At 46.3% G+C, this 24569-nt stretch overlaps 1 protein-coding gene across 2 annotated transcripts in view; it reads right to left on the bottom strand.

Annotated features, from left to right (window-relative positions):
* Positions 1-5943: 5943 nt before the first annotated feature.
* The window catches only part of LOC115529564 (calcium/calmodulin-dependent protein kinase type II delta chain), a 48737-nt gene continuing 30111 nt past the window's right edge, over positions 5944-24569 (bottom strand). Inside the window, exons 13-19 of one of the 2 annotated variants that reach the window (XM_030338346.1) lie at positions 24414-24454; positions 19984-20028; positions 19462-19510; positions 16414-16489; positions 15801-15895; positions 9390-9623; positions 5944-7027 (exon numbers count right to left, since the gene is read on the bottom strand). In XM_030338346.1, the coding sequence (XP_030194206.1) occupies positions 9391-9623; positions 15801-15895; positions 16414-16489; positions 19462-19510; positions 19984-20028; positions 24414-24454 (539 nt within the window). In that variant the 3' untranslated portion in view covers positions 5944-7027; position 9390. The remainder of the gene's footprint in view (positions 7028-9389; positions 9624-15800; positions 15896-16413; positions 16490-19461; positions 19511-19983; positions 20029-24413; positions 24455-24569) is intronic. The other variant, XM_030338347.1, reaches the window with a different exon arrangement.

Raw genomic sequence — 24569 nt, forward strand, 5'->3', positions numbered from 1 at the left:
ACCCCCAGAGGGCAAGAAAAACTCTTAAGAGGAAGAAATGTTGAGAAGAAAGGCAGAGTGGGGGATCCCTCCCTCAAGGGTGGGAACATGTGAAATCATTCAGTTAGTGATAGTGAATATAAAGAGTGTATGGCACTGGGGGCTGGAAGGAGAGTCCAGGCATCCAGTCAGTCAGACTGAAGAGGGAGGTTTCAGCTTGGATATCTCAGCCATCAGTTTCCCTGGTACTGGTGCAGACTGTTCCATAGAAAAACACTCGGGTCATATTATCAACATTAGTATTCAGGTTAGATATGTGGATCTGTACGTTACTTCTACAACAGAGGTTAATTTGTTCAACAAAGGTTATGGTGCAGTTTGGAGAAGATTGGGGCAAAAAGGGTTAGGGGTTAGGGCTAGGGTCAGGGTTAAGATTAGGGTTCAGGGGTACGGGGTACGGGGCTAGGGTTCAGGTGACTGCCGGCAAGGATGGGCACTGAGGTTATACTTTACCAGTCACATTGAAATAAGACGATTCATTTCACTCCGTATGCTGACATGGAAATGAGCGAACTTGAACCCCAGACTCCACACTGCTAGCCAACAGAGACAGGGTCAAAGGTCATACATGACGTTACAATTCTTAAAAACGGGAGGTTCAATGGAGGTGATCAGCAGGACTTGCCCCCAGGTCTCCAACAGCTCTCCTCTGCCTGGCACCTTGACGCTGGCCTGTCTCGGCACCACCAGCTCAATATGAGACGGTAGGTTGGACTGTGTGGCCCAGACAGATTCACCATCTGTCAAAGCTCTGATTGACGATAGACTGGAACCAGGTTTTCCATGGAGATAACCAAAATCGCCGAGATGTTAGAATTCACAGCACTTAGGAACCAGAAGATCCACTGAGAGTACCAGCGCCAGGTACTGGAACCAACCATAGAGCATGTGGTCTGGCCCGTCTACCGGTCTGAGCATCATTACTCTTCCAAAACATCCTCACATGGACTCCCAGAGCCTCACCGGGACCCTGGAGCCGGTCTGACAGAAGAACCATCACCAGAGACCTGCTGGTCCTAGTCTGAATACTGACCCAATAAACTAAGATCACATTTTATGAAACATCTTTGACCCAAGAAAAATCCAGACCAATGTTTTTTTCCAGACCAATCTTCAAAGACTTCATCTACGTCGTACACATATGCCACAGATGGATGACAAGTTAAAAATAGGAAAAAAAACAGGAGAAAGGGGGTAACAACCACACATGTACACTCATGAGATGGTGCGCCTTAAGCGAGAAATGGGTTTTCTGCGTTGGAATCGCTCCGAACACCAACAGACCTCGTCGTTGGATGAGCTGTGAATCAAAACGGGAACATGGGATCGGTTGGCTTCACGTTGTGGCATGACTCGTTTTATTCACGTCAATTGAGTAACACTTTACCTCGCTAACTAACACTGAGACATACGCTACATACAAACAGCTGTAACGTTACGGTATCGCAACAGTGGCCGGCCCCTCTCTGGTCAAAACAATCAATCATACTAAACATGACTTGAGCACATTGACTTAACATAACGTTAAACAGCAGATTCTCAATTCACCTCCTGTTTAAAGGGAGGAAAAGACCCCACACAACAGTGGAGTCTCCAGTGAGTGCTTTAAACTAAAATATTCTCCATCACAGCGGAGTTGGCCTGGAAAGTGGAAACATCTTTGGGCTATTCTTGATGCAAATACCAGACATGTATTTATATTCTACATGCAAACCATATTAAAGACCTTGGAAACTGTACATTAGCACCCAGTTCAACGCGCAAACTCCCTCTAGTACCCCCAGAACTAAGAGGCGCAGTGCTACACCAGGCCAGCAGAGGGCGACCTTTGGGCGGATGAGAAGCAGAGCTGCTGGCTGAAGGTGTAGAAGCTGAGCTCTAGCATCAGTTCAAGTCCATTTTATCTGTATAGCCTTAATCACCGGTACAGTCCCAAAGCGCCTAACAGGCCATGTATTGAGGGCACCCACTGACCCAAGGCCCCGAGAGGGAAAGACAATCATCTTGAGGAGGAACATTTACAAGAGTTGGTCTCAGCTCACATGTGTAGTGAAGGCAATAGTGGGGAGGATTGAGGGAAGAACTGACAAGGCCACCAGGGGAATTACACCCCTGGACATCAGTATAATATGGTATGTTACTTAGCTAAATAAGGAGAAAATATTTATTACAGTCAGCCAAGATATTTTATACATAAAATCACAATCTAAAATAGCAGTCCAAAACTAGAAGAAAATTGACCAGACTAAAGCTGAGGCCAACTGCTGAGGGTTAGTGTAACTAACTAACTGCACCGAGGAGGGTTAGTGTAACTAACTAACTGCACCGAGGAGGGCCTGTCACTCACCTCAAGGGCCTCACCTCAATCACTGCATCCCAGTGCTTTAACTCGCACGCATGTGAAGGGACCTCATGGGTGCCTACTAGCATCCCTACAGTTTGGCATCCCAAAAAAACAAATACAGTATAAAAACAAAGATTTAACAATGGTTCAATAAACCCAAAATATTATAAACACGAACAGAAGATAAGCAAGACAAAAGTACAGCAAAACAGCAGCAGGTGAACCTACAAAAATGAACGAGGATGGAGTTAACCCTGCTCACCAAGCTGCACACAGACACTCTGTGTGGCCTACTCTAACCACCACCACGGGGTGGGGAGTCCAAAGTCACTCGACCACAGGGGGCTATCCTAAAGCTAAAAACAAATCAAATGATGGGTCAGCTTGTATAACAGGGCATTTTGTCTACCTAATAAAATGCTACTCACATGGCTGACGCTACACCAGCCACAGCAGGGACACGAGCCATACTGACACACATGGCACGCAGCTGCCTTAAACAAGGGCCTTGATTAGGGGACTGCAACATTCACAGGCTGCATTCAAGAGCATTATGTTCGACTAGGGTTTCTAGGCTGCTACACATGAATAAACTACCAGGAAGACACTCAAGTAGCTGGGGTGTCTTAGTACGCATTTATCCCTGCAACTTGAATTCTGCACCGTCGATGGGTCAGGGCAAAGAACCCCGTTGGTACTGAAGGGCTAGGGTTAATTAAAGCAGCCAATACTTCACTACTGCTGTGTTGGTGAATTTAAAAAGATAAAGTTCAGTACTCACCCATTAACCTCTAGTGGAGAGCAATACAGTTCAGGACTGATTCTTCTTATCAGTATTGGACAGACTGTCCAAGGGAAGCTAGATGCTAAACATTAACCCACAGCTCTACAAGACAATGAACCAAATGATGGAGCCGCAGACTAAACCTTTCCCTGAGTTGTAGAACAATCCAACAGAACCTTAAACTGTCACATAAAAGGCAGTGGTCTGGGGGGCCCAAAGGGGGCCCCCCAGAATCACACAAAAGGACACACACACACACACACACACACACACACACACACACACACACACACACACACACACACACACACACACACACACACACACACACACACACACACACACACACACACACACACACACACACACACACACACACACACACACACACACACACACACACACACACACACACACACACACACACAGCTGACTCACTGCGTCCCCGGCCTCGCTCCCAGGATCCCCCCCCGGGTGTCGCTCCAGACCGGTCAGAAGAGGCAGCAACTTCCGATTCAACGCCAATCGGACCCACACAAAATGATTCACGTGCTGCGCATGCGCCTAATATAGCAGATGAACCTCATTAAGAGCTAACGAGAACTGCTCTGTGATTGGCCGGAGTGGAGCAACTCCACCCCTTACAGAGGATCAAGGTGAAAATGTCCTCGGGGCCGGTGGGATATATATACACAAATATATCTATACATATACATACATATATATGTATGCGTGTATGTATGTATAGATATATATACATAAACACATATACATATAAACATATATACACATATAGATATAAGATAAGATAGTCCTTTATTAATCCCCCTTGTGAGAAATTGACGGGTGACCAGCAGAACAGCGGGGAAAGAGAAATGCAAAAACAGTATATGTACACTAAATATGCTAATTTAAAATAAAATTATAGTACAAAACTATTTGAGTAAGATAAAATAAACATACTATGTACATGTAACTGTCCGTTTGTAGGTGACCTGTGTGTTAAGTAAATAATAAATATGATGAAATATGATGTATAATATAAATATAAGTATAAATATAAATGTGCCAAATGTGCCAAATGTGCAGTGTTCCTGAGGTAATGGATTTTTTTTTAATAAATAACAAATATCAAGGTTAACAACAGTCAGTCCTGAGGTGTGGGGTTAAGGAGCTGTTGGGGCTTTGGGGCGTTGGGAGCGGGCGTTGAGGTGTTATAAAGTCTGATAGCTGATGGGATGAAAGAGCCCCCCAAGCGCTTTGAGGCACGTTGCTGAGAGTCTGTGGCTGAAGGGGCTCCTGAGTCGCCTCAGCTCGGCGCAGAGAGGGGGAGAGGGATTGTCCATGATCGCCTGCAACTTCCCCCTTATCCTCCTCTCTGTCACAGCCTCCACACAGTCCAGCCTCATCCCCACCACAGAGCTCGCCTTCCTCACCAGCTTATTCAGCTGCTGGCACCTCCGCTCCTGATGCCTCCTCCCCAGCACACTACAGCAAAGAAGGAGGCACTGGCTACCACAGACTGGTATATATATACATACGTATATACTAGAGCTGTCAGTTAAACGCGTTATTAACGGCGTTAACGCAAACCAATTTTAACGGTGTTAAAAAATGTATTGCGTGATTAACGCAATTATTTTACAAAGAAGCAGTAGCCTGACTGCTATGTTCAAATGACATTTGTTCAAAGCAGTCGTTTAATTGCACTATAGGCTCTTTTTTTGTATCGTCCTGTTTTGATCAGTATATGCCAATGTTGTTATCAATAAAAAATCATTTGCACAAGGCAAGCCGATGCACTTCACCATGTTGATAAGAGAATTAAAATGAGAAGAATTATGGGACAAAAAAATCAGGGGATATTTAGCATAGAAAAATAATGTGCGATTAATCGTGAGTTAACTATGACATTAATGCGATTAATCACAATTAAATATTTTAATCGCTTGACAGCTCTAGTATATAGTATACACATACATATATATGATATATATATATAATTATATATATACACACATATATACATATACATATATATTAGTGCTGTCAAGCGATTAAAATATTTAATGTCATAGTTAAATCACGATTAATCGCGAGCAATCGCGATTAATCGCAATTATTTTTTCTATGCTAAATTTCCCTTGATTTCCTTGTCCCATTATTTTTTCTCATTTTAATGCTCATATCAACATGGAGAAGTGCATCGGCTTACCTTGTGCAAATGTTTTTTTATTGATAACATGTATCTACTGTTCAAAACAGGACGATACAAAAAAAAAGCCTATAGTGCAATTAAACGATGAACATACAAAGATACTGCCTTGAACATAGCAGTCAGGCTACTGCTTCTTTGTTTTGAGCCAAATAATCTTAGATTTTATTTTTTTAAATAAAAGAATTGCGCTAATCGTGCGATAAAAAAATTAACGCCGTTAAAATTGGTTTGCGTTAACGCCGTTAATAACGCGTTTAACTGACAGCTCTAATATATATATATATATATAAATATCACCCCTCTTATCCCGCCACCCTAAGCATCTCGGTGGCGGTGGTGATTTTTGGCAACTTATACAATCAATGTTTCTTTCACTTGTGATAAAGTAATTGCAGTTGATATCTGCTGCTTGCCTACTCCACCTGAAACACTAAACTGACGGCAAAGAACTTGCTGACGGTCCCTACATACTCTTCTATAGAGAGAACTTCCTCCCGGTCCCTAAAACTGTGTGTATGAATGCCGTCACCAGACTCCACCAGAAAGAAGACTTCCAGCATAAATCACACTTTTTATTGAATACGTCTTAAACATCGATCAGTTCAACAATACACATGTAGGGCATGGGGTCGAAGGTCATCATCCACTGGAAGGGACGTGGGGTCGAAGGTCACCGTCCACGGGAAGGGACGTGGGGTCGAAGGTCACCGTCCACGGGAAGGGACGTGGGGTCGAAGGTCACCGTCCACGGGAAGGGGCGTGGGGTTGAAGGTCACCGTGGGGTCGAAGGTCGCCGTCCAGACACTAAACTAACCCTAAAGTTTAATTCCTACTCGAAATTAACTGGATCATACAAAATAACGAGGGACGCACGCACGCACGCATCACACACACCCACGCACAGGTTTGGCCTTTAGACATTCTACTGCACTTAAATCACGATATAAAAGTCAACAAAAACTCAATTCACACACTTGGCTTCTTATGGAAATATGATTGGCTATTTTCAAAGATCCACCACTCGACTGATGGCCTTCGAACATAAGAACGTATCGATAATGTTTCATATCTTCTAATCATCAAAAGATCTCGATCCAGATATTTCCATGACCTTGCAGACATTAATAGTAGAATCCAGAGCTACGTCTTTAAAGATCTAATCCCCTCATGGCGAGCCAGAGACTAATCACTACAACAACAAAGTGTAACAAACTTCCTCAACTCTTGTGTAGTAAACTAGATATTTGAACCTTAAGGTAAACCTTATATTGGTCTTTATGGTGAAAAGGCAAACCCACAGCAAGAACATGTGTCGCAATGAGTTCTTACTTGGTAATATATAATAATGTCACAAAAAACTATCTAAATCAAGTTTAAAACACCTCCAACAGATTGATATCCCCTGCCTATTTGAAAACCGTCTAAACTTCATGAAAAAACAAGTTGCTGAAACTCTTCCTAACGTCCTGGGATGAGACCAAGCCCCACAAAAAGATAACCTGCTAGCGCCTACAAGGCTCCTACACAGACCCGCCCAGCGCCATGGCAACAACACTCAGGGCTGGGGGCAAGGTGGGAGGTGGGGCCAAGCCGGGGGGCGGGCCAAAGGGCAGCTAGAAGGTGGAGACGGCCGCCTGCTCCACTAGAGAGAGAAGAGACACAATAGGAACAGGAAGTGAGTTGGGAAGATAGATGGCCAAAACAGAAGGAGGAAGAGAAACATTAAGGGTGAGGCCACACTAAGGGTGAGTCCACCCTAAGGGTGAGTCCACATTAAGGGTGAGTCCACACTAAGGGTGAGTCCACCCTAAGGGTGAGTCCACCCTAAGGGTGAGTCCACATTAAGGGTGAGTCCACACTAAGGGTGAGTCCACGTTAAGGGTGAGTCCACACTAAGGGTGAGTCCACCCTAAGGGTGAGTCCACATTAAGGGTGAGTCCACACTAAGGGTGAGTCCACATTAAGGGTGAGTCCACATTAAGGGTGAGTCCACACTAAGGGTGAGTCCACCCTAAGGGTGAGTCCACATTAAGGGTGAGTCCACATTAAGGGTGAGTCCACACTAAGGGTGAGTCCACCCTAAGGGTCAGTCCACATTAAGGGTGAGTCCACACTAAGGGTGAGTCCACATTAAGGGTGAGTCCACATTAAGGGTGAGTCCACATTAAGGGTGAGGACACATTAAGGGTGAGTCCACATTAAGGGTGAGTCTACATTAAGGGTGAGTCTACATTAAGGGTGAGTCCACCTTTAGGGTGAGTCCACCTTTAGGGTGAGTCCACATTAAAGGTGAGTCAACATTAAGGGTGAGTCCACCTTTAGAGTGAGTCCACATTAAGGGTGAGGACACCGCTGTGGAGCTGTTAAGAGTAGGTTGCAGGTGGAACTGTTAGAATAAGGGTGGAGGTGGAGCTGTTAAGTGTAGGGTGAAGGTGGAACTGTTAGAATAAGGGTGGAGGTGGAGCTGTTAAGAGTAGGGTGGAGGTGGAACTGTTAGAATAAGGGTGGAGCTGTTAGAGTAGGGTGGAGGTGGAACTGTTAGAATAAGGGTGGAGGTGGAGCTGTTAGAGTAGGGTGGAGGTGCATGCGTTAGAGTAGGGTGGAGGTGGAGCTGTTAGAGTAGGGTGGAGGTGGATGCATTAGAGTAGGGTGGAGGTGGAGCTGTTAGAGTAGGGTGGATGTGGAGCTGTTAGAGTAGGGTGGAGGTGGAGCTGTTAGAGTAGGGTGGAGTTGGATGCATTAGAGTAGGGTGGAGGTGGATGCATTAGAGTAAGGTGGAGGTGGATGCGTTAGAGTAGGGTGGAGGTGGATGCGTTAGAGTAGGGTGGAGGTGGATGCATTAGAGTAGGGTGGAGGTGGAGCTGTTAGAGTAGGGTTGAGGTGGAGCTGTTAGAGTAGGGTGGAGGTGGAGCTATTAGAGTAGGGTGGAGGTGGATGCGTTAGAGTAGGGTGGAGGTGGAGCTGTTAGAGTAGGGTGGAGGTGGAGCTGTTAGAGTAGGGTGGAGGTGGATGCGTTAGAGTAGGGTGGAGGTGGAGCTGTTAGAGTAGGGTGGATGTGGAGCTGTTAGAGTAGGGTGGAGGTGGAGCTGTTAGAGTAGGGTGGAGGTGGAGCTGTTAGAGTAGGGTGGAGATGGATGCGTTAGAGTAGGGTGGAGGTGGAGCTGTTAGAGTAGGGTGGAGGTGGAGCTGTTAGAGTAGGGTGGAGGTGGATGCGTTAGAGTAGGGTGGAAGGAGGTGGAGCGACCGGTTTGATCCGCCTCAGGATCGAGGGCCTGATGGAGATGTTCTGTAGAACCGGGCTGGTACCTCACTGGTGTAGGTGGAGAACGTTACTGGTGCCAGTACTGGTACTGGTTTGAGTGTAGACCAGTACCTCACTGGTGTAGGTGGAGAACGTTACTGGTACCAGTACTGGTACTGGTTTGAGTGTAGACCAGTACCTCACTGGTGTAGGTGGAGAACGTTACTGGTACCAGTACTGGTACTGGTTTGAGTGTAGACCAGTACCTCACTGGTGTAGGTGGAGAACGTTACTGGTACCAGTACTGGTACTGGTTTGAGTGTAGACCAGTACCTCACTGGTGTAGGTGGAGAACGTTACTGGTACCAGTACTGGTACTGGTTTGAGTGTAGACCAGTACCTCACTGGTGTAGGTGGAGAACGTTACTGGTACCAGTACTGGTACTGGTTTGAGTGTAGACCAGTACCTCACTGGTGTAGGTGGAGAACGTTACTGGTACCAGTACTGGTACTGGTTTGAGTGTAGACCAGTACCTCACTGGTGTAGGTGGAGAACGTTACTGGTACCAGTACTGGTACTGGTGTGAGTGTAGACCAGTACCTCACTGGGCGGGCAGGGTGTAGGAGGAGAACAGTACTGGTATTGGTACTGGTTACTGGTGTGAGTGCAGACCAGTACCTCACTGGGCGGGCAGGGTGTAGGAGGAGAACGGTACTGGTATTGGTATTGGTACTGGTTACTGGTGTGAGTGCAGACCAGTACCTCACTGGGCGGGCAGGGTGGGCGCCCCGGAGCGGTGGAAGTGGATGTTGTGCCACTGGCCGTCGCGCCGCTGCCAGACGCGCGTCTCCTCGGCCTGCGCCGTGCGCGGCACGCCCCCCCGGTCCAGGTGCTGCGTGAGGCGGACGTAGGCGATGCAGGCAGCGTCCTCCCCCATCAGGTGGACGTGGGGGTTCAGCAGGATGGTGTGGACCGGGCTCCTGGCCTTGGACAGAGCTGCCCCGGAAAATACCATGTTACCGTGTTACCGTGTTAGCATGGTAGCCATTAACATGTTGTAACCTTAGCCGTTACCATGTTATGTTAGCATGGTAGCCATTAACATGTTGTCACCTTAGCCGTTACCATTTTAACTTAGCATGGTAGCAATTAATGCTGTAACCTTAGCCGTTACCATGTTATGTTAGCATGGTAGCCATTAATCATGTTGTAACCTTAGCCGTTACCATGTTAACTTAGCATGGTAGCCTTTAACATGTTGTAACCTTAGCCGTTACCATGTTATGTTAGCATGGTAGCCATCAACATGTTGTAACCTTAGCCGTTACCATGTTAACTTAGCATGGTAGCCTTTAACATGTTGTAACCTTAGCCGTTACCATGTTATGTTAGCATGGTAGCCATTAACATGTTTTAACGTTAGCCGTTACCATGTTATGATGTTAGCATGGTAGCCATTAACATGTTTTAACATTAGCCGTTACCATGTTATGATGTTAGCATGGTAGCCATTAACACGTTCTAACGTTAGCCGTTACCATGTTATTATGAAAGCATAGTAGCCATTAACATGTTTTAACGTCAGCCGTTACCATATGATGTTAGCAGGGTAGCCATTTAAATGTTGTAACGTTAGCCGTTACCGTGTTATGATGTTAGCATGGTAGCATGGTAGCCATTTACATGTTGTAACGTTAGCCGGTACCATGTTATTATGTTAGTATGGTAGCCATTAACATTTTGTAACTAGGGCTGCAACTAACGATTATTTTAAAGGGGACCTATCATACCACCAGGTGTGAGTGTGATTAGCCATTACAAGCCGTTTTCAAAATGTGCAGCATTGTGACATCACAGGTGGGCGTATCCACCTAGATGTGTGACAGATAGATGAGCAACGTTTACTTCAGTCCACTGGGTAGGCTGGTAGACTGATCTATCCAGCACACATCTAGGTGGACACGCCCACCTGTGAAGTCACAATGCTGCTCATTTTCAAACCTGCTTGTAATGGCTTATCACACTCACACCTGGTGGAATGATATGCCCAGTGGCGGGCCATACTATTAGGCAAACCAGGCATTTGCCTGGAGCCCCGGGCCCCATAGAAGGTTTTTGGGGCCCCCAAAATGCCCCAATGCATATATCTTTTCCCCATATTTATTATTTTTATGAAAATCTCTTCCCAATAGTAGCATCGGGATGTCTAATTACTCATGTTTTGATGATCTTTCCGTGTGCACCCCCCTTTAGTCTGCACGACATGGACTATCCCATGTTACGCGCATCACGCTCATCACGCGTATGCGGATGATGTCAAATTCAAAACAGTAAGCGGTAAGAGAGAGAGAGAGAAATCGAGTGAGACATAAATCGAGTGAAACATGAAGCGATCGTATGAAAGCGGGTCACATAAAAAGAAGAAGAAAGACCAAAGGCAGGACTTTCTTTCAAAGCTGCCAAAGCTATCCAGCTTTTTTACAGCCACCGCAGTGGCAGCGGGACCGCGGCGGATCAAGAGCAGCCGTCAACGTCGTTTGCTGTCACGTTACTGCTCCTTTCATTCCAAGTGGCTCTGGCTCAGCCAGCAGCGATGCTAATGACGTTTGTCAACAAACTGACGGAGATGATGCACAACTGGTAGTGAATATTTCTCACTCTCCATCTTCCACTTCGGTTATTGAAATTGATGACAATAACGATAACAATGACTGCGAGACACATATTCTTGTGGATGACCCAGCACTCTGGCCCAAGCTGCTGTGTCTTGGGCAGGTGCACAAGTATTCTTGTGGATGACACAGCACTCTTGCCCAAGGGCCGCAGATTCACAAAAGCATACTATTACATAGTAATGAAAAATGGTAAGAGGGTGAACAGGTCTTGGTTAGTCTACAGTGAAAGTGCAGACCGTGCTTTTTGCTTTTGTTGTTGCCTTTTTGGAAAACAAGAACAACTGAGTGAGGAAGGATTTAAAGACTGGAATAACCTTGCAATGCATCTAATCAACCATGAAAGGTCTGAAGAGGACAGGAAAAATACTGATGGCTGGAAGCAGCTATCAGTAGGTTTCCAGTAGTGGTTTCCAGTAGGTCACAGCAGATAGCTGCTGTGACCTACTGGAAACCCTCAGGTAAATGATGACATAAGGTTCACAGTCAGTGTAATGTGTCAACATAACTAATCTTATTGTTTTGTATGTTATTCTCAATTTGTAAATAGATAATTCACATTTGCATGAAAGAAGGATAGTGACTTTTGTTCATCCCTTGTATGGAGTATCTCATTATGCGATATAAGGTACATTAGACCGGTAGATGCAGGGGCCCCCAAATGACTGTTCGCCTGGAGCCCCCAAAGGGCTAAGTTCGCCACTGGATATGCCCCCTTTAATAATCGATTAATCGGTCGATTATTTTTTCGATTAATCGATGAATCGGATATTAGGATATAACTTCAAATTCACAGTGCAGACTGAAGTGTAAAAACACCAGGTTATTGCTCCAACGTCCCGTAACTATTAAAAGTAATATTAAATGATAAAGAAATAAGAAAAACCTAACTGGGATAACACATAAAAACATACAATGTATTATATACATTTATATAGTATATAAGGGCTGACCGGTTAACCAATAAGATCTTTAATCGGTAAATACTAACGGTTAAAAATAAATTAAATCATCTTAATTTCTCTCAGATGACAGATCGTTCATTTTTATTGATATTGATAACATTTGTGAGAATCCTTAACGGTCTAGGTCTTTATCGATACCAATATTGATTATTTTCTATTATTTTGTTGAAATAGAACTTGTATTATTGCTTTGATTGATGATAAGTTGATCATAGCTCAAGATAGGACGTTAAAAAGGTCATAATTCCATCTTTACTATCTATTTTATATTGCTGGAAAAACAAGTTTTCGCCAAAATCTCAAATTTCTTTTTTTTTGTGTTGCATTTGAACACATCAATCATATTACTGAGCCGTCCCTTTTTTTTAAAGCTAACAAGCTCTATATCCTGCCGATTTTAACATGGATTTAAACACTGTTTTGAATGACTGTTTGAGTGACCCGTCTGCACACCGTCTGCAGCAGCTGACAGAGTTTTTGGTTGGACTAGACGGATACTGAGTTGAAGGAGTTTTTTTAACCCAAAGACAGTGAAGGTACAACATTTTTATATAGGCCTACAGTCCCGTGCTATGATATGACCAAAATACAGTGGGCGCAGCCTGTCGGCGGCTGGCTGTAAACAGTGCCGCGCCTACGAGTGACGTATTTACGGCGACTCAACAAATCGCGAATTCGTTGCCAACACTTTTAGTAATCGATTTTTATCGATTTTATCGATTCGTTGTTGCAGCCCTAGTTGTCAAGTTATCTGTTACCATGCCGTTACATTAGCGCGTTAGCTGGTCCCATTTCATTACATTAGCGCGTTAGCTGTTACCATGTCGTTGCATTAGTGCGTTAGCTGTTCCATGTCGTTGCTTTAGCGCGTTAGCAGTTACCATTTCGTTACATTAGCGCGTTAGCTGTTACCATGTGGTTGCTTTAGTACGTTAGCTGTTACCAGTTTGTTGCTTTGGCGCGTCAGCTGTTACCATGTTGTTGCATTAGTGCGTTAGCTATTACCATGTCGTTGCTTTAGCGCGTTAGCTGTTACCATGTTGTTACAATAGCGCGTTAGCTATTAACATGTTGTTACATTAGCGCGTTAGCTGTTACCATGTTATTAAATTAGCGCGTTAGCTGTTACCATGTCGTTGCTTTAGTGCGTTAGCTGTTACCAGTTCGTTGCTTTGGCGCGTCAGCTGTTACCATTTCGTTGCATTAGTGCGTTAGCTGTTACCATGTCGTTGCTTTAGTGCGTTAGCTGTTACCATGTCATTGCTTTAGCGCGTTAGCTGTTACCATTTCGTTACATTAACGCGTTAGCTGTTACCATGTCATTGCTTTAGTGCGTTAGCTGTTACCAGTTCGTTGCTTTGGCGCGTCAGCTGTTACCATGTTGTTGCATTAGTGCGTTAGCTATTACCATGTCGTTGCTTTAGCGCGTTAGCTGTTACCATGTTGTTACATTAGCGCGTTAGCTGTTAACATGTTGTTACATTAGCGCGTTAGCTGTTACCATGTTTTTAAATTAGCGCGTTAGCTGTTACCATGTCGTTGCTTTAGTGCGTTAGCTGTTACCAGTTCGTTGCTTTGGCGCGTCAGCTGTTACCATTTCATTGCATTAGTGCGTTAGCTGTTACCATGTCGTTGCTTTAGCGCGTTAGCTGTTACCATGTCGTTGCTTTAGCGCGTTAGCAGTTACCATGTCGTTGCTTTAGCGCGTTAGCAGTTACCATTTCGTTACATTAGCGCGTTAGCTGTTACCATGTCGTTGCTTTAGTGCGTTAGCTGTTACCAGTTCGTTGCTTTGGCGCGTCAGCTGTTACCATGTTGTTGCATTAGTGCGTTAGCTGTTACCATGTCGTTGCTTTAGCGCGTTAGCTGTTACTGTTAGAAACCGCAAGTTTATTCAGCTTGACCTCCCCTCCACAAGGGACACCAAGTGGTGATTCAGGGTAATCAATAGCTCCTCCCACTATAAATAGAGGCCTAGTTAGGCCTTCCCCCCTTTGTTCTCACCACATCCTCACCACAACTGAGTGTTTGAAGGTGTTTGCCGTGTGTCTTTTGAATTCCCTTCACTGTAAGTTCCCCTTTACTCATTGGATTATCGTTTGTTTAAGTAATGATTGTGATGGTTTAATGGCTAATCTTAACTTGTTAAATTATGTTATGAAGTACTGCAATGTCGAAGTATTTCATTTGATTTAAAGGCCATATTTATGTTTGTCAAGAGAGATATTATAATTCATCTTTCTTTCTGTCTAGAACTATGAGGGGCCGTTTAGGACATAACTAATTGAGACACTCTCACACACATACCTATGAAACACTCTTACACTCACTACTGAAACGCTCACACACTCACTAGTGAAACACTCACACATACATACATACTCTTCTGAAACACTTACACTTACATATGAGAAACACACACGCATACATACATACCTCTGTGGCATATACACATGCATATGAAATGCTTACATTCATACAAGTGAAACATTTATACGTATCTATCTGAAACACTCATGCAAGCACATATTTGTTTAAATGTTTCAAATGTATGAATACGTTTTTCAGTTATATGTATGTATGCTCTTACATGAGGATGTGCAAGCGTTTCACATGTAGTATTCATACCAGTAATTTCAGTAGTGACGGTGAGAGCGTTACATTAGTGAATGTAAGAGTGTTTCATAGGTATGTGTGCATGAAATTCCAAGGTCAAGGTCGGCATTTAAACCGGAAGGCGGGAACAAAGAGTGCCGGTTTCTAAGCCAACGGTGAAGAGCGTGACATTTCAGCCAATCTAAGCCAACGGTGAAGAGTGTGACTCAGATTGGCGCGCTCTGGCTGTTCAAAAATGCACTCTTTGTTCCCGCCTTCCGGTTTAAATGCCGACCTTGACCTTGGAATTTCATGCACACATACCTATGAAACACTCATACATTCACTATTGAAACGCTCTCACCGTCACTACTGAAATTACTGGTATGAATACTACATGTGAAACGCTTGCACATCCAGAGCATACATACATATAACTGAAAAACGTATTCATACATTTGAAACATTTATACAAATATGTGCTTGCATGAGTGTTTCAGATAGATACATATAAATGTTTCACTTGTATGAATGTAAGCATTTCATATGTATGTGTATATGCCACAGAGGTATGTATGTATGCGTGTGTGTTTCTCATATGTATGTGTAAGTGTTTCAGAAGAGTATGTATGTATGTGTGAGTGTTTCACTAGTGAGTGTGTGAGCGTTTCAGTAGTGAGTGTAAGAGTGTCTCAATTAGTTATGTCCTAAACGGCCCCTCATATAGAACCATGGCATTCATCATGGCATTCATCATGGCATTCATCATGGCAATCATCATGGCAAAACAACTTTGCTTGCAAAATAAAGTCAAGTAAATGAATCCTTGTTTCCTGGTGGTTCATGGGTCCAGTATAACCTACTCTTCACTACAGTTACCATGTTGTTACATTAGCACGTTAGCTGTTAACATGTTGTTACATTAGCGCGTTAGCTGTTACCGTTTTCAAAGTAGAAGCGGTGGAAGTCGGTTCCCTCCACCAGGTTCCCGAGGGCCTCCGGCTCAAAGGAAGTCAGACCCGGGTCGCAGATCTTTCTGAGAACAGAAGAGAGAGTATGACAGCTAGGTGCTAACATTGGCTCTAGTGTAGGTAGTTCAGTAGGTCTAGTGTTAGCACATAGCTGGGAGGTGGCTAGGTCTAGTGTTAGCACATAGCTGGGAGGTGGCTAGGTCTATTGTTAGCACACAGCTGGGAGGTGGCTAGGTCTAGTGTTAGCACACAGCTGGGAGGTGGCTAGGTCTAGTGCTAGCACATAGCTGGGAGGTGGCTAGGTCTATTGTTAGCACATAGCTGGGAGGTGGCTAGGTCTAGTGTTAGCACACAGCTGGGAGGTGGCTAGGTCTAGTGTTAGCACACAGCTGGGAGGTGGCTAGGTCTAGTGTTAGCACATAGCTCGGAGGTGGCTAGGTCTAGTGTTAGCACATAGCTGGGAGGTGGCTAGGTCTAGTGTTAGCACATAGCTCGGAGGTGGCTAGGTCTAGTGTTAGCACATAGCTGGGAGGTGGCTAGGTCTAGTGTTAGCACATAGCTGGGAGGTGGCTAGCTCTCTTACGTGTACGCCTCAAAGTCTCCGTTGTTAATGGCCTCGATCAGCTGCTCCGTGGCTTTGATGATCTCCTGCTTACGAGCTGAGGAGGATCACATGTCAGTGAGGACAGTAGGCAACATACCAACACAACACACCACCACATCAACACACCAACATAACACAAAAACACAACGCACCACATCACAACAACACAATACCACCACATCAACACAACAACACATCCCACCAACACACCAACACACCACATCACAACATCCCCAGCTGACCAGAAGGGTTGTGCGTCGACGAGGAGCGCTGCACCACATGGCCCAGACAAACACACCCCAACCCTACCCCTACCCCTAACCCAGACAAACACACCCCAACCCTACCCCTAACCCTACCCCTACCCCTAACCCAGACAAACACACCCCAACCCTACCCCTACCCCTACCCCAGACAAACACACCCCAACCCTACCCCTACCCCTAACCCAGACAAACACACCCCAACCCTACCCCTACCCCAGACAAACACACCCCAACCCCTACCCCTACCCCTAACCCAGACAAACACACCCCAACCCTACCCCTACCCCTACCCCAGACAAACACACCCCAACCCTACCCCTACCCCTACCCCTAACCCAGACAAACACACCCCAACCCTACCCCTACCCCTAACCCAGACAAACACACCCCAACCCTACCCCTACCCCAGACAAACACACCCCAACCCTACCCCTAACCCTACCCCTACCCCTAACCCAGACAAACACACCCCAACCCCTACCCCTACCCCTAACCCAGACAAACACACCCCAACCCTACCCCTACCCCTACCCCAGACAAACACACCCCAACCCCTACCCCTACCCCTAACCCAGACAAACACACCCCAACCCTACCCCTACCCCTACCCCAGACAAACACACCCCAACCCTACCCCTACCCCAGACAAACACACCCCAACCCTACCCCTACCCCTACCCCAGACAAACACACCCCAACCCTACCCCTACCCCTACCCCAGACAAACACACCCCAACCCTACCCCTACCCCAACACGGGCAGTGCAGCAGGACTCTGGTCCGGGGGCCCGAAGGTGGACCCTGATGTCAGAGTCCTGTCCCCCAGGAGACCAGCGGCCCCTGAACCCCAACAGGCACTGGTTCCCTTGGAGGGGCCCCTGAACCCCAACAGGCACTGGTTCACTGGGAGGGGCCCCTGAACCCCAACAGGCACTGGATCCCTTGGAGGGGCCCCTGAACCCCAACAGACACTGGTTACCTTGGAGCGGCCCCTGAACCCCAACAGGCACTGGTTCCCTTGGAGGGGCCCCTGAACCCCAACAGACCCTGGTTACCTTGGAGGGGCCCCTGAACCCCAACAGACACTGGTTCACTGGGAGGGGCCCCTGAACCCCAACAGACACTGGTTACCTTGTTGGGGCTCCTCTCCCCCGCAGGCCGGCTGAACGCTGACATTCCAAGCGGCCGTCTGGAGCGCAGACAGCAGCAGGAGACCGACGGAGACGCAGCACAACATGTCTGCTCTGAATGCTGCGGGCTACAAGCCTCCGTGTGGACCAGCAGCCCAGCAGGCTGGACAGAGGCCCTCCCAGTCGGGCCAGGGGCCCTCCCAGTCGGGACAGAGGCCCTCCCAGTCTGAACAGAGACCCTCCCAGTCTGAACATAGGCCCTCCCAGTCTGAACAGAGACCCTCCCAGTCTGAACAGAGACCCTCCCAGTCTGAACAGAGGCCCTCCCAGTCTGAACAGAGACCCTCCCAGTCTGAACAGAGGCCCTCCCAGTCCTCAGAGGCGTGTTTGCAGATCACAGTCCATGAAGATAGGGTTTGGGTAGATAGGCCATGCAGTGATCATGAGGCGATCATGTGCTCCACAGACTGACTCAGCAGACGCTGGGACACACGACCAGGGGGACCCCATGAGGACCCCCACAGACTGACCCCCCTGAGGACCACAGACTGACCCCCCTGAGGACCCCCACAGACTGACCCCCCTGAGGACCCCGACAGACTGACCCCCCTGAGGACCCCCACAGACTGAACCCCCTGAGAACCACCACAGACTGACCCCCCTGAGGACCACAGACTGACCCCCCTGAGGACCCCCACAGACTGGCCCCCCTGAGGACCCCCACAGACTGACCCCCCTGAGGACCACAGACCGACCCCCCAGAGGACCCCCACAGACTGACCCCCCTGAGGACCCCCACAGACTGACCCCCCTGAGGACCACAGACTGACCCCCCTGAGGACCCCCAGAGACTGGCCCCAGTGTGGTACACACCACCCTAACCAGTACCACACCACCCTAACCAGTACCACTCCACCTGTGTCCTATATGGAAGCATTGTCTGCCTTTGTATTGTTGTTTATTTTATGTAAAGCAGCTAAATGTGACAACATTAGAGTCGAAGACAAATTTCCTACCAAGGATAATAAAGTGTATCTTATCTTATCTAACCAGTAGCACATCACCCTAACCACCCTTACCAGTACCACACAACCCTAACCAGTACCACTCCACCCCTCACCAGCTCCACCCAACACCCCCACCTTGTCTAACAGCTAATAGCAGCCTTGACAAAACGGCCCCTTATTAAAGTCTCATGAGATAATGTGATGACATCGTCTTTCTCGCCGTCTCCATGGTAACGAGAGCAGTGTGGTGAGGCAGGTTAAAGATGTATGAGGAATTGCACGCAGACGCGCGCACACACACGCACACACACACACACACACACAAAACAAAGTTCTCCTCGTGGAACTGAAAGAACTTCAGGCTGGAGGAGAACCAGACCTCGTCCCCAAGACTGGGGGACCCAGACTGGGTGCTGGTCCCCCAGACCGGGTGTGTTGCTGGTGTGTTTGTGGTGTGTGGTTGGTGTGTGTGTGGTGTGTCGCCGATGTGTGTGTGGTGTGTTGCTGGTGTGTGGGTGGTGTGTTGCTGGTGTGTGTGTGGTGTGTTGCTGGTATGTGCGTGGTGTGATGCGGTCCTGACTCTCAAAGTCTCTTCAGAGGGGAGTTTGTACAGGAGCGTTCGTACCTTTCACATCCTCATCTTCCAGGGTGGTGTTGCTGCTCTCACTGGACTCCTGTTGGAACAAGAACAACATTAAACACACACACAATGACACACACACACACACACACACACACACACACACACACACACACACACACACACACACACACACACACACACACACACACACACACACACACACACACACACACACACACACACAGAGCTGTAGAGCCCGGAGAGGACCCAGACCCTCACACCAACAGGACTGGACTGCATGCGCCACGCAGTGGAGCCTCTGATGAGGAGCTAAAGGCAGGGTGATCCTCTGCCCACATGGAGCCACAGCCCTCCACAGGGCTCTGCATATCGTATGAACACAGAGGGACTGAGTACAACCACGTGATGATATAAGGAACACACCGACAACACACTAGAACATGGAAAACAACCAGCCTACAACCAGAAGCCTCCTATACACGCAACACCACCACACAACAGAGGACAGTGTGCTTAAAACCAGATGGGTCAGAGCAGCAGTACCTTGACTCCGTCAGCTGGCTGCTGGATGACGGTGGTTAGGGGCTCCTGTCGGACCGAAGCGATGGGAACCAAAGAGGGAGAAAGTCAGTCAAAGGGCCGCTCCGGCCCTGCCCCCACGTCTGGGGGACTTGGTAAAGTCTTTGGCCTCCTCATAGTAACAGCGTCTTAGAATTGCAAATATTGCTTCTGGAAAACCACTTCCAAGAAGAATATTTTTCAAAGCTTGTGTCAAAGTTAACTGTGTGTCAATTTGAAACATCTAATATTTTAAAAGGTCCCATTATCAATTAGCACACAGGGATTGTTGTTTAGCAACATTTCAGCCTTGTGTTGGCGTGGGAACAGAGCCGGTAACGTGAGGACATGGAACACCAGGTTCCTGGTACAGAGGACGGGCGTGAACAGAACCATCTGAACCAGTAATACGACATTGTTCTCTGCCAACATCCACACTTGCAACACCAAACACTTCAGACCTCCAATTCTGACCACGCTCTGAAGAAACATTAGCCTGGAAATCCAGATCCACATCTAGAAAGCTGTAGGGTCTGGCAACCAGTAATGAAAATGGCCCAACTCGAGGGGTGGCACAAAGCATGCATTTGAAAATATCACTGCACGCAATTGGATAACACTACAACCAATCAGTTAGAGCTGTCAAGCGATTAAAATATTTAATCGTGATTAATCGCATTAATGTCATAGTTAACTCTAATTAATCGCGATTAATCGCAAATTATTTTTCTATGCTAAATATCCCTTGATTTTTTTGTCCCATAGTTCTTCTCATTTTAATTCTCTTATCAATATAGTGAAGTGCATCGGCTTGCCTTGTGCAAATGATTTTTTATTGATAACAACATTGGCATATAGGGTTATCAAAACAGGACGATACAAAAAAAGAGCCTATAGTGCAATTAAACGACTGCTTTGAACAAATGTCATTTGAACATAGCAGTCAGGCTACTGCTTCTTTGTTTTGAGATTTTTTTTTTTTTTTTTTATAAAATAATTGCGTTAATCGCACGATAAAAAATTTAACGCCGTTAAATTTGGTTTCTGTTAACGCCGTTAATAACGCGTTTAACTGACAGCTCTAAGAAGAATACAAGGGGTGTCGTATCCAGACAGCGGAGCTAACCAATAGATAAGACTCTTGCCGTATCCGGTCGGTAAAACAGCAATGCTTTTGGCCCTCCCATATCAGATACACCGATGTGATTGGTTAATGTTTGGATCCAGGTGAATCGGGGAGTGAGTATATTGCTCGTTCCCAGAGTGACTCGCTGAGCAAATTCAAATTGTGCTCTGGATTTTTTGGGTAAAGAAACATCTCAAAGCACGTCATAAAACGAGAAGAAATGACCAATCAAAAACACACAGGAGCAGCGAACCAAACGATGTGATGATTTTCAGAACAGAAGACTCTAGACCAAGAGTCTAGACTGTAGACCAAGGGTTAGGCTCTAGACCAGGGGTTAGACTCTAGACCAGGCATCTCCAAATGGCGGACCCTGGTCCGGGTCCGGACCAAGTGACGTTCCTATCCGGAACCATGACCAATTAAAAATAATAATTAAAAAGAAAAGTTTTTTTTTTTTTTTTTTTTTTTTTTATGATTTCACTATACAAAGTATGATTACGTTAGTGAAATCATTTCTCACTGAAATACAAATTGAAAAGTAGAATAGTCTGTTGTACAGCATAAAAACAGCAGAAAGCAATGATCTTCACAGAGCGAAGATCATGCACTCACCGAACTCCCCCCCTCCCTCCGTCTGTCACGGCATGTGCGTTATAGCGTCACTCAAATAATAGCTTATCAAATTTTTTGTTGACCGGAAGAGCGATTTGGAATGAGAAAATGGCTTGCTCGAAAATAAGGAAAGTTGACCCCGAATACAGACATTTTAATGATGAATGGACTGACCAATACATGTTCATTCTCCCGCAAGGCAGTACAAAACCTTTGTTGTGTCTTTTATGTGTAGAAACCGTGGCGCTGATAAAAAGTGGGAACATTAAACGGCATTACGAATCCAAACAAAGATCCTTCGAGGAAAAGTATCCCCAGAAGTCAGAAGTAAGAGCGTGGAAAATATCCGAGCTGAGAGCTCAGTATGAGAGGTCTATGCGTGTCTTCCCACACTCATTTACAGGCCAGCAACGTGCAAATGAATGCTCACTTAAGATTGCATGGATTTTTGGGCAACATAACAGTGACACTACTGTTGTGAAGGAGTGCTTGAACGCCGCTGCCGAGAATTTACTTGAAGGTAAACAAAGGGATGAATTGTGTGAAAAACTAAAGCAAATCCCAATGTGAGCTGCAACGACAACCAGAAAACCCGAAATGTTTTCCGATGACGCACTGTCACAGCTTCATGTGGCTGTTCAGACTGCCCCATCCTTAGCCATTGATGAGTCTTCAGATGTAACGGATATTGCCCAGCTTTTGGTTTATGTGCGATTGTTTCATCAAGACAAGAAAGAGATCTGTGAGGACCTGTTGGGTCTAACACCACTTGAGACACTGTTTTGCTTACTTGAAATGAAGGCCTAATGCTCTTTTTTGAGTTTATTTGAAATGTAGTCCTGGTGTACCTGTTTTGCTTGCTTGAAATGTAGGCCTAAATGCACTTTGTGTTTATTTGAAGTGTAGGCCTAGTGTTCCTGTTCTGCTTACTTCACATGTAGGCCTTATGCACTTCTTTATGTTTACTTGAATTGCAGGCCTAATGTACTGTACCTGTTTTGTTTACTTGAAATATTAATATGCGTTACTTTGTCTTACTAGTTTTTCATGGTTAAAAGTAAGCTATTTGGAAATGGAAAATAAATACACCTGAAATTATAAGGTAATATGCCGTGTTGATTGTATTTGACAAAAGAAGGCTATTATGACGTGGTATGTTCGGACCTTTCTTGGAAGGAATTTTTAGTAACTGGACCTTGTTCAATTTTAATTGAAGACCCCTGCTCTAGACCAAGGGTTAGACTCTAGACCAGGGGTTAGACTCTAGACCAAGGGTTAGGCTCTAGACCAGGGGTTAGACTCTAGACCAAGGGTCTAGACCAAGGGTTAGGCTCTAGACCAGGGGTTAGACTCTAGACCAGGGGTTAGACTCTAGACCAAGAGTCTAGACTCTAGACCAAGGGTTTGACTCTAGACCAAGGGTTAGACTCTAGACCAAGGGTTAGACTCTAGACCAGGGGCTAGAATCTAGACCAAGAGTCTAGACTCTAGACCAAGGGTTTTACTCTAGACCAAGGGTCTAGACCAAGGGTTAGACTTTAGACCAGGGGTTAGGGTCTAGAGTCAAGACCAGGGGTTAGGCTCTAGACTGAGGGTCTAGACCAAGGGTTAGACTCTAGACCAAGGGTTTGACTTTAGACCAGGGGTTAGGGTCTAGACTCTAGACCAGGGGTTAGGCTCTAGACCAGGGGCTAGGCTCTAGACCAGGGGTTAGACTCTAAACCAAGGGTCTAGACCAAGGGTTAGGCTCTAGACCAAGGGTTAGGCTCTAGACCAGGGGTTAGACTCTAGACCAAGGGTTAGACTCTAGACCAAGGGTCTAGACCAAGGGTTAGACTCTAGACCAAGGGTTAGACTTTAGACCAGGGGTTAGGCTCTAGACCAGGGGTTAGACTCTAAACCAAGGGTCTAGACCAAGGGTTAGGCTCTAGACCAGGGGTTAGGCTCTAGACCGAGGGCCTAGAGTAGAATAGTCCAACAGAAGAATCTAGACCAAGGGTTAGACTAGTCCAACAGAAGAATCTAGACCAAGGGTTAGACTCTAGACCAAGGGTCTAGAGTAGAATAGTCCAACAGAAGAATCTAGACCAAGGGCTCAGAACACAAGAGTTCAGCCCACGGGTTCTAGATCATGTTCAGCACACGCGTGTTGAAGGGCAGCAGAAGTGGAAGGCTTTACTCTCCAGCTCCGTGGAGACGTGGGGGTGGGCAGTTGTGATGGGGACCAGGTGGTCTGCTGTGATGTCGCCTTCCACGGGGACAGACACCCTTCAACTACAGGAAGGGCGCTTGGTGGAGAAGTGGGGGGCGGTTAGCAGTCACTTACTCACCTACACAAGGTTCTTCTCAGGACCAATCAGAACATACTGTGAGGACCAATAGGAACACACTCTGAGGAGCAATAGGAATGTTCTCCGGAAGACCAATAGGGACACACTTTGAGGACCAATAGGAACACACTCTAAGGACCAATAGGAATGTTCTCCTGAGGACCAATGGGGACGTTCTCCTGAGGACCAATAGGAACATAATCCTGAGGACCAATAGGAACATTCTCCTGAGGACCAATAGGAACGTAGTCCGGAGGGCCAATAGGAACGCTTTCCTGAGGACCAATAGGAACGTTCTCCTTAGGACCAATAGGAACATACTGTTAGGACCAATAGGAACCTACCTTGACACCCTCTGCCTTCTTGTTCAGGAGGGTCTTGGTAGCTATGGAGACAAAGACGAGGAGCATGTCAGTTGGAATGGAGCCGGCAGTTTAGAGGACAGAATCACAGAAACACTGAAAGAGGTGGAGAAACACTAGTGACCACGAGAGGTGGAG

This window comes from Gadus morhua, chromosome 17, assembly GCF_902167405.1.
Source record: "Gadus morhua chromosome 17, gadMor3.0, whole genome shotgun sequence".
Taxonomy (NCBI): Eukaryota; Metazoa; Chordata; class Actinopteri; order Gadiformes; family Gadidae; genus Gadus; species Gadus morhua.